Genomic DNA, 14,787 nt, shown 5'->3' with positions numbered 1-14,787 from the left:
TGCTGCTTCATTTTTTTCCCCTCATTGTTCTTATGCCGTAAAGGTAAAGACGTGTATTTGGACGATTAGTGCTCTCTCCCTATGAAACAATGGTGTCTGAGCGATCGGGCCTTTTCTCCTTCCTCCTCAATCTCTCTTACTATCCTGGCTGTCTGGATCCCGCGCTGGGCCTCGTGATTGCGGGGTTCCCGGCAACCGGCTGCAGTGACGGATTCAGGAAGGCGACTCCGAATTCTGCATTTGCGTGGCCGAGCCTCCGGACGCCGGGGCTGGGGTGTCGAGCGCCGCGAGGCACCGTGCAGTGGGTCCCTGAGCACGCTTCCTGCCGCCTCGCAGCTCAGCTCTCGGGACCCTCCGCGGCGTCCCGGGGCCACCCGCCCGCGCGCGCGCCGGGAGCGCTGAGCCCCCGCTGTACGGCGGGGCCTCGGTCAAGATGGCCGCGCCCTCCCGCGATGCCCAGGGGCGCCGCCATCGCAGGCGCCGGGCTCGCTAAGGCCGCGCTTCGAGCAGCCGCCATGTCGGCCTCCGCCTGCGACCCGATCCTCACAAAGCAGGAGAGCGTGGGCCGGAGGAGGGGTGCGGGAACGGCCGAAGGGGCCGGGTGTGCCGCGGACATGGCCGTGTCGGAGCCGGGGGGCAGCGCCGCGGTGAGCGCGATGGCGGGGCGGGGCGGCCGGGCGGTCCGCGGTGGGCTAGTTGGGGGTCCGTGATTGGAGGGTGGCCGCCGTCTCTGAGAGGAGCGATTTGGGAATTGGGGGCGAGGCTGGAGGGTCTTCTGGCGGGGGGAGGGGTGGTCAGCGTGCTGGGGGAATCTGTGGGGCAGTGATGGGGGGCCTGCGCGGTCCGTGGGTGCCACAGTTTAAGGAACTCCGTGTTTCGAGGTATCTGCGATGACAGTGATGGCGGGGGGCGGGGTGGGGGTGGGGCGGCCCGAAAGGCCATGGCTTGGAAGGCTGTGGGGATCAGAAATGGCTTCGTGGTGTGTCAGAGATTGGGGAGGTGTGTGGCAATGTGTGGTCTTTGGGAGTCTATTACGGTGCCTGTGGTAGTTGGAGACCGGACTGTCCCTGTCTGTGTGCAGAGGTCCTTTAGCAGTTTATTGAATAGTGAAAGGGAAGCGATGATGATGGTTTAGAATAGGGTCGTAGCAAGGGAATGAAAAATCAGATTCAGAATACATCTAGAGATGAGCCAGTAGGACTTCCTGATGAGCTGATAGGAAACATGGGGGAAGAGAAGAATCAAGATTTTACATCTAGACTTTTGGCTGGAGGAACCGGATAAAGGGTGCTTCCTTTTTCTGCGAAAGGGTTGTGTTGAAGACGACCAGATTTGGTGGATATAAATGGGAGCCAGAAGTGGATGACAGTGGTTCTGCTTTGGCCACATCAAGACGCCCATTACATGCCCAAGTAGAGACGTTGAATAGTCATTAGATGCATGAATCTAGAATTCGGAGAGGTGTGAGCTGGAGAATTCATAATGAAAGACGTCAAGCATAAAGATGGTGCTTGAAGCCATAAGATTGGATGAGGTCACCTGCAGAGGGGACGCAGATAGAGAAGAAAAGAGGGACCAAGGACAGAGCTCTGGGTCACTCCTACATTTAGAGGTTTGGAAAAGAACAGAAAAAGAGGGAGAGTGAGGAGTAGCCACTGAGATATGATGAAAATTGTAAATGTGATGTCAAAGAAGCTTAAAGAAGAAAGCTTTTCAAGACCATGCGAGTCAGTTGTGTCATAAGCTCTTGTGAGTCCCAGACTTATCACTGCAGAGAATTTGACTTTGGCAAGATGTAGCTCAATGGTTATTTTGATTAAGAAGAGTTTTTTTCGTGGAGCGATGAGGGTAAAATCCTGTTGGAATGAGTCGAAAGAATGGAGGTGATGACATAGAGACAGAGTATAGACAACACCAGGAGTTTTGCTGGTAAAAGGAGCAAATACATTGGCATTGGATGGGACATGTGATTAAGAGACAGTTTTCATTGGATGAATGATATTAAGGCAACTTTGTATGTCAATAGGAACGATTCAGTAGAAAGGGAAAAATAGGTGGCACAAAAGAGAGAGGTTAATTGCAGGGGGTGAAATCCTCAAGAAAGTAGTTGAGGATAGGATCCAAAGCATAAGTGGAGAAACTGGCCTTCAGTGACAGAAGGGACACGTCTTCCATTTCAACAGAAAGGAGACAGATGATAGGGGTTTGGAAACAGATTGGTGGAATTGATGGTAACAAGGCAAGGTAGTTCTTGTTCACATACATTTATTTTGCCTTTGAAAGTGTAAGGCAAATTCATCAGCTGACAGTGGGAAAGGAGTAGGTGCTGCAGATTTCAGAGAGAAAGAGGAGAATGTTTGGAATAATCATCTTGGAAAGAGGAACAGGAAGCTCTCAGTATTGGGTGCCCATTTGAGATATGTGCAATAATTTGAAGTGAGTCCAGTCAGCACAGTTGTTTGACTTTTTTCTTTTGGAGTGTTTAACTGCAAGGTTGCAGGCAGAGATTAAGTTGGGTTTAAGTTTGAGGCTTTGCTAGGGAAGTACAGTGGAGAAGAAGAGGGGCAAGGAAGTGAAAGGTGTTTTCCGTGGAGCGTGTATGGTGTTAGAACTAAATCTAAACAGGACAGGTGAAAAGTAAGGCTGCGTGGCAATGGAAGATTGTGAAAAAATGGCTAGGACCGATGGGTATGAGGGCCGAATGTATTTGGAGAAATATTGACATGGAAGGTACTAGAAGAAGTAAGCTGGCAGGACAGTGTTTTAAGTAGAGATTTTAGAGGTGCTGTAATGTATGTGGCAAGGGTCTAAAGAATGCCTGGGCGACGAATCAGTGGCTGAGTTTGGGTAGAAGAAAAGATTGTTGGAGTCAGGAAAGAGAAAGGCCAGGGTGTGGAAGGGCTCTTCTGCATTGATGCAGTTAGTGGAGGAGCTGTAGGGAAGAGGAGGCTGGTGTTCAGGTTTGCAGTGAATGAGGCAGAATTACTGTGCGGAAGAGTTGACATAAGTGGCCCCTAACAGCTGTCCTTAGAAAAGCCTGCTTGCAAGGTTGATCTTTGGCTGACATCTGAGAACTTAGACTGCAGGAGGTTTTGCACCATTCCCAGAAATGATAAAAGTGGCTCCCCGTGCCTGAACTATGTAGGGGCGCCCGGGTGGCTCCATCGGTTAAGCGTCCGACTTCGGCTCAGGTCATGATCTCACAATCCATGAGTTTGAGCCCCGCGTCGGGCTCTGTGCTGACAGCTCTGAGCCTGGAGCCTGCTTCAGATTCTGTGTGTGTGTCTCTCTCTGCCCCTCCCCTCCTCCCGCCCACTGTCTCTTTCTGTCTCAAAAATAAATAAAACATGTAATAAACTAAACGATGTAAACAATGCGGTTTATGCTGAACTCCTGATTTCCTTCTGGGGATCCGGGACTTTTGTGTGTGCCAGGCAGAGGGTGCCCGTGAGCGCCACTGAGTCTCTTCGGTGCTTCCTTGGGAAACACCATTTCTCACGATTTATTTCTGGAGGAATCATGTGTGTCCTGTGTGACTCCACTGGAAGAGGACTCTTGGATACTTGTGCCTGGCTTCCTCTAGACTTCACCCCATGCACCTTTTCCTTAGCTGTACGACATCGTAGCTCCGAGTACAACTATATGGCGAGGCTGTGAGTTCTTCTAGTTAATCGTTGAAATGGAGGGTTAATGGGTTGAAGTCTGGTGATACTCTAAACATGATAGGGATTTTGAAGGATGAATGAAGAATAGTTGAAAGTTATCGTTGACCTCATCTTCAGGGCGTGAGGTACACGAGTCATGGTTGGGCCAAACCAAATAACCTCCAGCAGGGAGCCTTGTAAGGGAGCAGGATCCTCAGGAGAAGGTAGATTTCAGGCAAAGCAAGCAGGTGAAGGGAATGGCTAAAGAGATTGAAGGTATAGTGAAGTTGGCTGGTACTGATTCAGGTTTCTGTAAATGCCACTGTTGGTGGAGGTCTGTTGGTGTCAGTGATTGGGGACTGGTAGAGTCGGGATTTGGGGTTGCATCAGAGAAGAGACTGATGTGTTCTTTAGGTATCCATAGTTGAGAGACCTGTGGGATTTTGTGATTGGAGTGTGTGTGGGTGACTGGGGAGATTTGTTGCTGTTACTGGTAGGGGACTTTGTTGGGATCAGTCTATCAGTGATTGAGAGGCCAGTGGCAGTCAATGATGGGACTTCTTAGATGTCCATGACTGGAGATTTGTCAGGTCAGAGATTGGTGACATACACAGCTAATTGATTGGTGGTCTATGGAGGTAGGGAGTTATTTTTCAATGTGAAACAAATCTGTTCAAGCGTGTATTCATTAGTGGCAAACTTCTCCAGTAGCTGTGTCTCCTCCTCTCACCTGCCTAATAAGAGGAGATCTTAAACATGCTTTAATTTCTCCCCATCCCCCACCCTTACCAGTTATATTCCTGTTTATTTTTCTTAAGTCACGCCTCTTTTTTTTTTTAATTTTTTAACGTTTATTTATTTCTGAGAGACAGAGCATGAGTGGGGGAGGGGCAGAGAGAGAGGGAGACACAGAATCCTAAGCAGGTTCCAAGCTCCGAGCTGTCAGCACAGAGCCTGATGCGGGGCTTGAACTCATGGACGGCGAGATCATGACCTGAGCCAAAGTCAGACACTTAACCGACTGAGCCACCCAGGTGCCCCTAAGTCACGACTTTTGATTTTAATGACTTTTGTAACAGTTGTACAAGAAGATTATCAAGTTACTTGGATGTAACTAGACATTTGACTGGTTTTATTATTCACAGCTCTTTCTTGTACATTATGTCCTTCCCAATCTTGAAATCTTTATTCTGATTCACTTTTCCTTCTTTTAAAAATCACTCCTTTTCTTCTCCTCCTCCTTCCCTGTCCCTCTCCTTTTCTTCATTTCTAAAATATATACGTATTATATTTTCTGCATCCTTACATGCCTAAAATACATTACTTTTGCTTCCAAATATAGGTGATTTTTTGGCTGGTTCTAAAAATCAAGGATCTCAATTCTTCTACCTCATAAACACTATTCCACTGTTTTTTGTTATAGAAGAAAAGGTAAAGACTGATTCTGTTTGTTTTGGTAATTGTCTTTCTCTCTGATAATTGTATGACTTTTTTCACTCTTTATCCTCTTGAATAAACAAATTCACAAGTGGGACTGTTTTAGTCAGTTTGGGCTGCTACAACGAAGTAACATCAACTGGGTAGCTTATAAACAGCAGAAATTTACTGCTGTCAGTTCTGGAGGCGAGAAGTCCAAGATAGGGTGTGAGCCTGGTTGGGATCTGGTGAGACCATCTGCCGGGTTGCAGACTTCTTGTACCCTCACTTGGCAGAAGGAGCAGAGAGAGGAAGCAAGCTGTCTTGTGACTCTTATATGGGCATTAATCCTATTCATGGAGACTCCACCCTCATGAACTCATCCCATTCTAATTACTTCCTGCAGGCCCTATCTCCTAATACCATCACATTGGAGGGGAGGGTTTCAGTGTATGAATTTTGGGGATACTCAAACATTCAGTCCATAATAGGGACATTTCTTAATATGATTTTTGCCTCTCAAAAAATGCATAATTGAGTAAAGAATTAGTATCCAGTATAACATCATGATCAAATTGAATGGTTGGGCTGAGAACAAATCATTATTATCTTGTCCAAATCACTCACTAATGTGAATAACATTAGACTGAATAGAAGTATTGCTATTACAGGGATCAGTAACATTCAAAGATGTGACTATGGCTTTTACCCAGAAGGAATGGGAGCAACTAGATCCTGCCCAGAGGAACCTGTATAAGGATGTGATGCTGGAGAACTACAGCAACCTTGCCTCAATGGGTAAGGACAGTTCTTTCATAATTCAAAATGTGTGCATGGTGATACCTTCTCTCTGAAGTTCTTGATAAATTTGGTCATGGTTATTATGAATCAAAGAGTTGTGATCCCTTTTGGGTACAACTCAAGATACTGTGCCCCTGTCTCCAAAATGGAAGGTCTCCTTGGATAGGGTACATGGGCAGCCATTGTGAAATTTCAGAAGCCGTATATTCTTAATTCTTTCAAGGCTCTGAAGTCCAAATATTAGCGTTTGATTTCTGGGATGTTTGTTTTCCTAACACTCAATTTGTACCATTTCTCATGAGCAGGTTATCAAGCTCCCAAACCAGACATGATCTCCAAGTTGGAAAAAGGAGAAGAGCCATGGTTGGGGAAGGGCAAAAAACCTAGACAAGGTGGTCCCAGTGAAATAGCAAGACCCAAGCAAATAGGAACCAATGGAAGTAAGTTCCTAGTTTTTTGGTGGTGACTTTGCAATTCTTCAATGATTTATTTATTTATTTATTTACTTATTTATTTATTTATTAATGTTTATTTTTGAGAGGGAGTGAGCATGAGCAGGGGAGGGGCAGAGAGAGAGGGAGACAGAGGATCTGAAGCAGGCTCTGCTCTGACGGCAGAGGGCCTGATGCGGGGCTCATGAACCGTGAGATCATGACCCGAGTCAAAGTCGGACGCTTAACCGACTGAGCCACCCAGCCAACCCAGTGAATAATTTATTTTTAAAATCTTAAATATTTGAGACCTTTCTTTCTTAACCAGGAGTAGCAGTTGAAAAATATCCTCTCCTAGGGGAGGAGGAGTTCAAACTACAAAGATTCTCTAACCTTGGAGATTCTAATATCTCTTCTGTCTATGAACCTGTCTACGTGTGAGGTTCTCATGTGAGGTTCACTATAGTTGTAAGCCTGTGTTCACGTATGGGGGTTTGCTTATACCACTTGCATCAGTTAGCTTAGGCTAAGTTATGCTCCATTAAGGAATGACCCCCAAATCTCAGTGGCTTCCAACAAGAAAGATTTGTTTCTTGCTCATGCTGTAGCCCTATTCCACATTATCCTTTGGACCTGCATCGAAAGAGCAGCCCCTATTTGGCAAATCCTGCTCTCATGTCACAAGGAAAGAAGAATGAGTAGAACCACTTGTTGACTTAAAACTACTGAATGGAAGTGGTAGATATCTCTTTCTGCTCACATTTTATTGGCTAATTGGTTAGAGCAGATCACCTGGCCACTCCTAAGCTCAGCAGGGTAGGAATGGACAGCCCTTCTCCAGGGAGGATTCAAGTGGCATGCAGGGGCCTGGGAGGTACAATCTTTCCACAGGGAAGAGTAATACAGTATGCCACACCATTCATATTGTGGTAGGAAAAGGGTGACAGCTAGAGTTCTGAACCTTTGATACCAGCCCCTCAGATGCCTAACTGACCTTTCCATATATAGTCAGTCATCTTTCCTCATTTATGCTCTCCATTGCTCAGCTTCCAGGAGGAGCAGTGACTCCTCTTAGCTGTTCTCAAAGTCCCATCACTGCTTACCTTGTTTAAAGCAGTGCTGTTTTTTATTATCTCCTTTTTTACTAATATCTTCAGTATATTTTCCTTCATCCAGTCAAATTCTGGGACTCCATGATATATTTCTCTCCTTATGTGTTCAAACCTTCTTGGGTCCATCCTCTTTCCAAATCTCTTGGCATGATGCTCCCTGCCTTTAATTACTTTCCACTTCCCTTCTTTCACTGTGAAAATGCTCCAGACCTGTGGTCTATAATGAATCATCATTTCCATTTGCTCCTTAACCTCTACAGTCAAATCCTACAGATTTTGTGTCTCTATGTAAACTTCTGGCTTTAAAGTAACCCCTGCTTACCTTCCAGCGCATATTTTAATAGTTTCGATCAGCATGAAATTCTTGCCTACTTAGCTTAAATTATATACCACTTAAATCTGATCTTCTAAGTGCTTCTTTACATTTATTTCACCAGATTCTCTTCTTTCCACTTGCTGAAGTATCCCTAAGGTTTTGTTTTCTGCTCTCTGTTCTTTTTTTTTTTTTCTATTGTATTTTCCTCAAAAGAATCATCTGTGCAAATACAAGCTACTTATTCTACATGGGTGACTTTCAAGAAAAATTTATCTTGTCCAGATAAATCTCCAGTTTCTTTGTGTTGCACTCATATTTTTACCTACTTTACAGGAAGGCTCATTCGCAGAGTGTCAGAAATGGAAAGCTTTATATTTCTTTCTAAATTAGAGCTTCCTTTCACCTTCCATATTTTTATCAGGGTCTACTTTGAAAAATTTTTTAACGTTTATTTTATTTTTGAGAGAGGGGAGGGGGGAAGGGGCAGGCAGAGAGGGAGCCACAGAATCTGAAGCAGGCTCCAGGCTCTGAGCTGTCAGCACAGAGCCTGACGTGGGGTTCGAACTCACGAACTGCAAGAACATGACCTGAGTGGAAGTCGGACCCTTAACCTACTGAGCCACCCAGGTGCCCCGGGTCTACTTTGATTTAAGGCCTGTCTACCATGGAGTTCCGGTGCATCTTTGCTCTCTGCCTTCTCTTTTTCTGTCCTCTCCTCAGTTCCTGATTTGTTTGCTTTCTTCACTTCTCACGGACATCACCCAAATTAGCTTTACATTATCTCATACCTAAATTGTTCTAATTCTTAGGCTGATTTGTTGAATCCATTTTTTAAGTAATTCATCTTAGGTGTTGCCACCAAATATTAAAATATTCACTTATTATTTACATCACTATAGTCCCCAACTTAGCAGAATGTTTACAGTATATTTTGAAGTGTCCTCTGAATTTTCCAGCTCTCCATGAATTCTTGAAACCAGAAGGACTAGTCCTTCAAATGGCGAATGAAGGGACCTCATGGAGTTTTCGATCCATCCATTAGTGGCTCCAATTTTGGCTGTGTTTACTTTTCTCACTGATACTTGGTGTTGCAACTAAAAAATAATACTGAATCATTTAATACATCTTTGTCATTGCTACAGTGACTTTCTTCTCAGTTCAGTTTCCTATATAGTACTTGGAATTGCTTCAAGGAAAGACTATTCTATTCCTTCCAGAGATTTGCTGAGTCTATTGAGCTATATACGTCAGTCATTTTAGCTTAACATTCAGGTGTTAGTTACTCTCTGATTCAGGATAAGCTTACAGTCTTTTTTTTTTTTTTTTTTAATGTTTATTTATTTTTGAGAGAGAGAGAGAGAGACAGAATTGGAAGCAGGCTCCAGGCTCTGAGCTGTCACCACAGAGCCTGATGCGGGGCTTAAACTCAACAGACCGCAAGTTTATGACCTGAGCCGAAGTTGGATGCTTAACTGACTGAACCACCCAGGCACCCCAGGATAAGCTCACAGATGTAATCACATGCTCTGTCAGACTCAACTCTCTTCATTATTACCCTATTATTATAACATTTCACTAGTTCAGATTCTATCTTTTCCCCTCATGGTAAATTTCTCTCGTGCTTTATATTTTTTCCTGCTGGCCAATCTTCATCATCATAAGAGGTTCTTATAATGTTACACCTCAAGGGGAAAGGTTTGAGTTTTGATCCCTTTCTTCCCAGAAGATTTGCCTCTATCCTCTCCAGAATCCTTGGACATTGGAAGAGGCCACCTTTGTCTTGCTCTTGTTCTGCCCTTTCCCCCAAAATATTTGTACCACTTAAAGTTTCCTAAAGGAAGAAGCACCTGGCAACTCTACCTCTCCCTGTTATATCTATACCACTATATCTATACCTACAAAGATTGATTTTTTACCCCATGGGAACTAATCAAAGTCCTCCATGAACGTAATGGTGTTTCCTGCCTTATATCCAAATACTAAAACTCTTTTCTGTTTGATCCCAGTTTTCACTTTATCCATGTGTTGTTCCTTTATGACCAAGGCAGCTGTTCAGTTTCTTATATTCTTTGAAACTCTTACATCTGTTTCTCTCTTTGAGTCTGTTTAATTCCCATCCTAAAGCTTTTTCTGCTTTTCCACACACATAAGTGAAGAAAGCTGCCTCAAAATGGTAGTCCCAACTCTTAAGTTTTTGGATTTTTACACATGTTCTATCCATACCTAGCTAAAAGAGGTCTTTGAATTTCAATTCTAAATTCTTAGGAGAAAGAATAGTATTGGTCTAGTTTGGGCCCTATGTTTACCACTGTTCAATCAATTGTTTTCAACCAGAGTTTGGATCATAATGGTACAAACATAATTGCCTCCATGTGTCAGTGTGGGTGGTGGACTCAGAGAAGGAAAACACACACTGGGAAGGTATCTTAAAATGTGTAATTGTATAACGTGTGGAAGGAAGGATGTGAGCAATCACTTAAAGCTGGGAATAAGCTTAAAATTTATGATTAGTAATTAGTAGAGTGACCTGACAGAAACAAAGGTATGCTCCATAGCAAACTGTTGGAAAACAGATACATGTGTACATTGTAACTCTAAATGGTGTAAATCTCATTTCTATGAGAAGTCTCATTTCTATGAATTTTATCATGGTAAAAGCATCAGGGGACTCAGAAACTTTAGGGTTTTTTGTTTGGTTGGTTTTTTAGTTTTTCGGGGGTTTTTTGGTTGTTTGTTTGTTTGTTTTAGTACAGGAATGTCATTATTATATTGATCGTAGGTGGTAGCACTGGAACACCCTTTCCTGCTTATTCCCTTAGTCACCTATAAGCTGTTCAGTATTTCTTGGTAGACTTCCCTTATTTTCTCTATTTTGGCTCTTTGGAGGGCAGTAACAAAAATTTACTCAGGCTAGCCTAAGTAAATCGAGGAATTTACTATAAGGACTTAGGTTTATCTCTTGTAACCTAAAGGTGGATATGTCAGCCTGACCCTACCAGGGATTAGAACTAGGAACTGGAAAGCCATCCAGAATTGGGATTAGATAAATGGTCTCTTTGAGAACATGTGATCTCACATCTCTGCTTCTTTGTGGATGTATGCTTCATTCTTCATACTGATGAACTTTCTGTTTACACAGGGAAGATATGACTTTACTATTACTCGTTTTATATCATTGTAAAAACCCAATGGAGACAAACTAGAGTCTAAATATTTAGGAGGAAGACTCATATTGGACACTTTGGCTTGAGCCAGATGTGTCTCCAATTGTGACCATAGAGAGCTGAATTAATGTAGTACAGGCTGTGGGAGCCAAATACTGTGAATGAATTGGCAGTTATCAAAGCTGGGAAGCTTGGGCTGTGGAGAAACCTCAAAAAATACCAACTACAATCACAAGCTCTTTTAACTTCATCTATTACCTAGTCACTGCTCCTTCAGTTTATCTTATCATCTATCCCAGGTTACAAGGTTATATTTGTAAACAGGCAAAATTTTTTCTAATTGTCAATTATCTTTTCTTGGATAAGCACTTGGAAGTGCTCTCTACAGCACTTTCCCCTCAAGTCCAAAAGCTTAGGGACATTTACACTTGATATTTCATTCACCTTGGGATATGAAGCTTGAATAAAGATTCAACCCCACAATAGGGCATTTGTTTTACAAGTTGTAGTTCAAAATATGAGAGTGAAAAGATTCATAAGAATGTCTCATTGAATTCCATTTTAGAAGAAGTCCAGCAAGATAATGACCAGCTAGCGAATCACCAGGAATCTCAAAACAAACTCCTTAGGGAAGTTGCATTCAAGAAAAAAAGTCTGACTAAGAAGAAAGGCCATGAATGTAGCTCATTGGGGGAAATAAATGTGAGTACAAAACATGTTCCTTCAAAAAGAAAGCTTAAATTTGATTCACATGGAAAGAGTTTGAAACAGAATTCAGACTTACTTGGTCATATAAGAAACTATGCAAAAAAGAAACCTAATGTAACTAAAGAGCACAAGAAATCTTTCAGCCATAGCTTACCTGATACAAAGAAAAACAAAAATCAAACTGGAAAGAAACAGAAATTATCCAACCATAGCTTATCTAATAAGCATGACAAAACTCAAACTGGCAAGAAACATGAGAAATTATCTCATCATAGCTCATCCCGTACTAAATGCGACAAAATTCAAACTGGAAAGAAACATGAGAAATCATCCAGCCGTAGCTCATCTACTAAGTGTGACAAAACTCAAGCTAAAGCCAAACCCTATGAATGTAATCAATGTGGGAAGGTTCTCAGTCACAAGCAAGGACTCACTGACCATCAGAGAATTCATACTGGGGAGAAACCATATGAATGCGATGAATGTGGGATAGCCTTTAGCCAAAAGTCACACCTCGTTGTGCATCAGAGAACTCACACTGGAGAAAAGCCATATGAGTGTACTCAGTGTGGCAAAGCCCACAGTCATAAACATGCCCTCACTGACCATCTGAGAGTTCATACTGGGGAAAAGCCCTATAAATGTACTGAGTGTGGGAAAACCTTTAGACACAGCTCAAACCTTATTCAACATGTAAGATCTCATACAGGTGAGAAGCCCTATGAATGTAAGGAATGTGGAAAATCCTTTAGGTATAACTCATCTCTTACAGAACATGTGAGGACTCATACAGGTGAAATACCATATGAATGTCATGAATGCGGAAAGGCTTTTAAGTATAGCTCGTCCCTTACTAAACATATGAGAATTCATACAGGTGAGAAGCCCTTTGAATGTAATGAATGTGGGAAAGCTTTCAGCAAGAAGTCACACCTCATTATACATCAAAGAACTCATACTAAGGAGAAACCCTACAAATGTAATGAATGTGGAAAAGCATTTGGGCATAGCTCATCTCTTACTTACCACACGAGAACTCATACAGGTGAAAGTCCTTTTGAATGTAACCAATGTGGAAAGGCCTTCAAACAAATTGAAGGTCTTACTCAACATCAGAGAGTTCATACTGGGGAAAAACCCTATGAATGTAACGAATGTGGGAAAGCTTTTAGCCAAAAGTCACATCTCATTGTACATCAGAGGACTCATACTGGGGAGAAACCTTTTGAATGTAATGAATGTGGAAAAGCTTTCAATGTAAAGTCACAACTTGTTATACATCAGAGATCCCACACTGGAGAGAAACCCTATGAATGTAATGAATGTGGGAAAGCTTTCAAACAAAATGCATCCCTTACCAAACATGTGAAAACTCATTCAGAAGAAAAATCTCAGTGAAATTAATGTGGGAAAACCTTTTAACTAGAGGTTTTATTTAACCTTAGAAGAAGTCTGAATTTTAAGGATGTTAGAAAGCCTTTAATAAGAAGTCACACCTCGTTACATACGAGGGAATTTGAAAATGAATCTTACAGGGAAGCAATGGATGGAGAGTTTAAACTTGATACCAACCTTTTATAGAAAATACTGTTTTAAAAGTACTCAATTATTAATTATTTATGTGTTCAGACCAAAATATAAAGCTTTTAAAAATGTTAATAAGCTGAAAAATCAGAGCAGTAGAGAAGCAAATTACATATGCTAAATTCCTGAGTTGCTTGAGTTTTGTGTACTTAAGCACCGCATATGAGAATTGAATTTGCATATCTGTTAATTTCCATGTATAAATGTATGTGGCCACTGGTATGAGCCTGATCTTTGATATTGTCACCTCTCTCTTTCTTAATGTCTTTGTTAGCTTCTGCATCAGCTGCAAACTTCCTAGAGGTTATTTATGTAAAAAATATTAACAGAAAATTAAGAGAAAAAATGAAAGCAGCTGAGGATGCACAGGCGCTGGTGGGGAATGATGTCCAAGATACATCGTTAAGTGAAAACAGCAGATTGCTGAACTGTGTGTATAGTATGTTCCCACTTTTGTACAAAAGGGAGTGCGTTTGCCTGTCTCTGTGTGTGTATATATGTATGTGTGTATATATGTATATGTATATTTGTATGTAAATAGACTTGGTTTGAAAAAATATATAAGAAACCTTATAGTGGTTTCTATGAGCACAGGAGTACAGGAATGGGAGCTGGGACTGGAGGGAGACCTCCTTTTTATTATATCCTGTATACGAATTTTTGAACAACGTAAATGTATTATTTTCACAACTAAAGTCCTTTTAATATGCATACATCAACACTGATTAAAATTTTCACTGAGCCCACTCCATGGTGTTGTTTACAAAGTAAAAGTTTCTAGGAAGGGTGGTGAATCTGAGGACATGGCATTAAACTTGATATTGAATTCACAAAGACTTTTCCTATCAAACACACGTCCTTTTATTAAAATAATGAATTACAACTATAATTCTGTACTGTGTTTCTTCTATATGCCATTTTTTAAAACGACTGAAGATAAATTTTGATTTTAGGTGAATGAAAGTGCTTTTCTGAACAGTCACTCCGTTTTGTCTCATATTCAGAGCACGTATATACAAACACCTCAATCTGGGGTTTCAAATGTATTGTAACAAATGCCACTACTTCCTGTTCTTGCCCAATAGTAAACATTGCTAATGGGTCACCATACTCATTCTGAGTGAATCTAGACGTGGCCTCAGAATCATTCTTAAGCATGTATTCCAGGGGCACCTGGGTGGCTCAGTTGGTTAAGCGCCCAATTTCAGCTGAGGTCATGATCTCACAGTTTGTGGGTTTGAGCCCCACATCAGGCTCTGTGCTGACAGCTCAGAGCTTGGAGCCTGCTTTGGATTCTGTGTCTCCCTCTCTCTCTGCCCCTCCTCTGCTCATGCTGTGTCTCCCTCACTCTCAAAAATAAGTAAACATTAAAAAAAAAAAAGCATGCATTCCAGAGGTTACTATGGATCAATTTGAGTTTGCACATGAGACATATTTTCCACTGCATACTTATTTATTTTTTTAATTACAAATAATATTTTTTATTAAAATTTTTTTTAACGTTTATTCATTTTTGAGAGACAGAGAGAGACAGAGCATGAGCGGGGAAGGGGCAGAGAGAGGGAGACACAGAATCTGAAACAGGCTCCAGGCTCTGAGCTGTCAGCACAG

General features: G+C 42.1%; 1 protein-coding gene across 2 annotated transcripts in view; it reads left to right on the top strand.

Annotated features, from left to right (window-relative positions):
- Positions 1-268: 268 nt before the first annotated feature.
- The window catches only part of ZFP37 (ZFP37 zinc finger protein), a 45,990-nt gene continuing 31,471 nt past the window's right edge, over positions 269-14,787 (top strand). The window contains exons 1-5 of one of the 2 annotated variants that reach the window (XM_023242576.2): positions 519-647; positions 4,987-5,075; positions 5,732-5,858; positions 6,167-6,301; positions 11,450-14,065. In XM_023242576.2, coding sequence (XP_023098344.2) covers positions 5,759-5,858; positions 6,167-6,301; positions 11,450-12,990 — 1,776 coding nt within the window. In that variant the 5' untranslated portion in view covers positions 519-647; positions 4,987-5,075; positions 5,732-5,758 and the 3' untranslated portion in view covers positions 12,991-14,065. Of the gene's footprint in view, positions 648-4,986; positions 5,076-5,731; positions 5,859-6,166; positions 6,302-11,449; positions 14,066-14,787 lie in introns of those variants that run through there. The other variant, XM_045042581.1, reaches the window with a different exon arrangement.

Source organism: Felis catus, chromosome D4, assembly GCF_018350175.1.
Source record: "Felis catus isolate Fca126 chromosome D4, F.catus_Fca126_mat1.0, whole genome shotgun sequence".
NCBI lineage: Eukaryota > Metazoa > Chordata > Mammalia > Carnivora > Felidae > Felis > Felis catus.
Note: the sequence above shows the minus strand (reverse complement) of the source record. Positions and strands in the feature narration are given on the sequence as shown.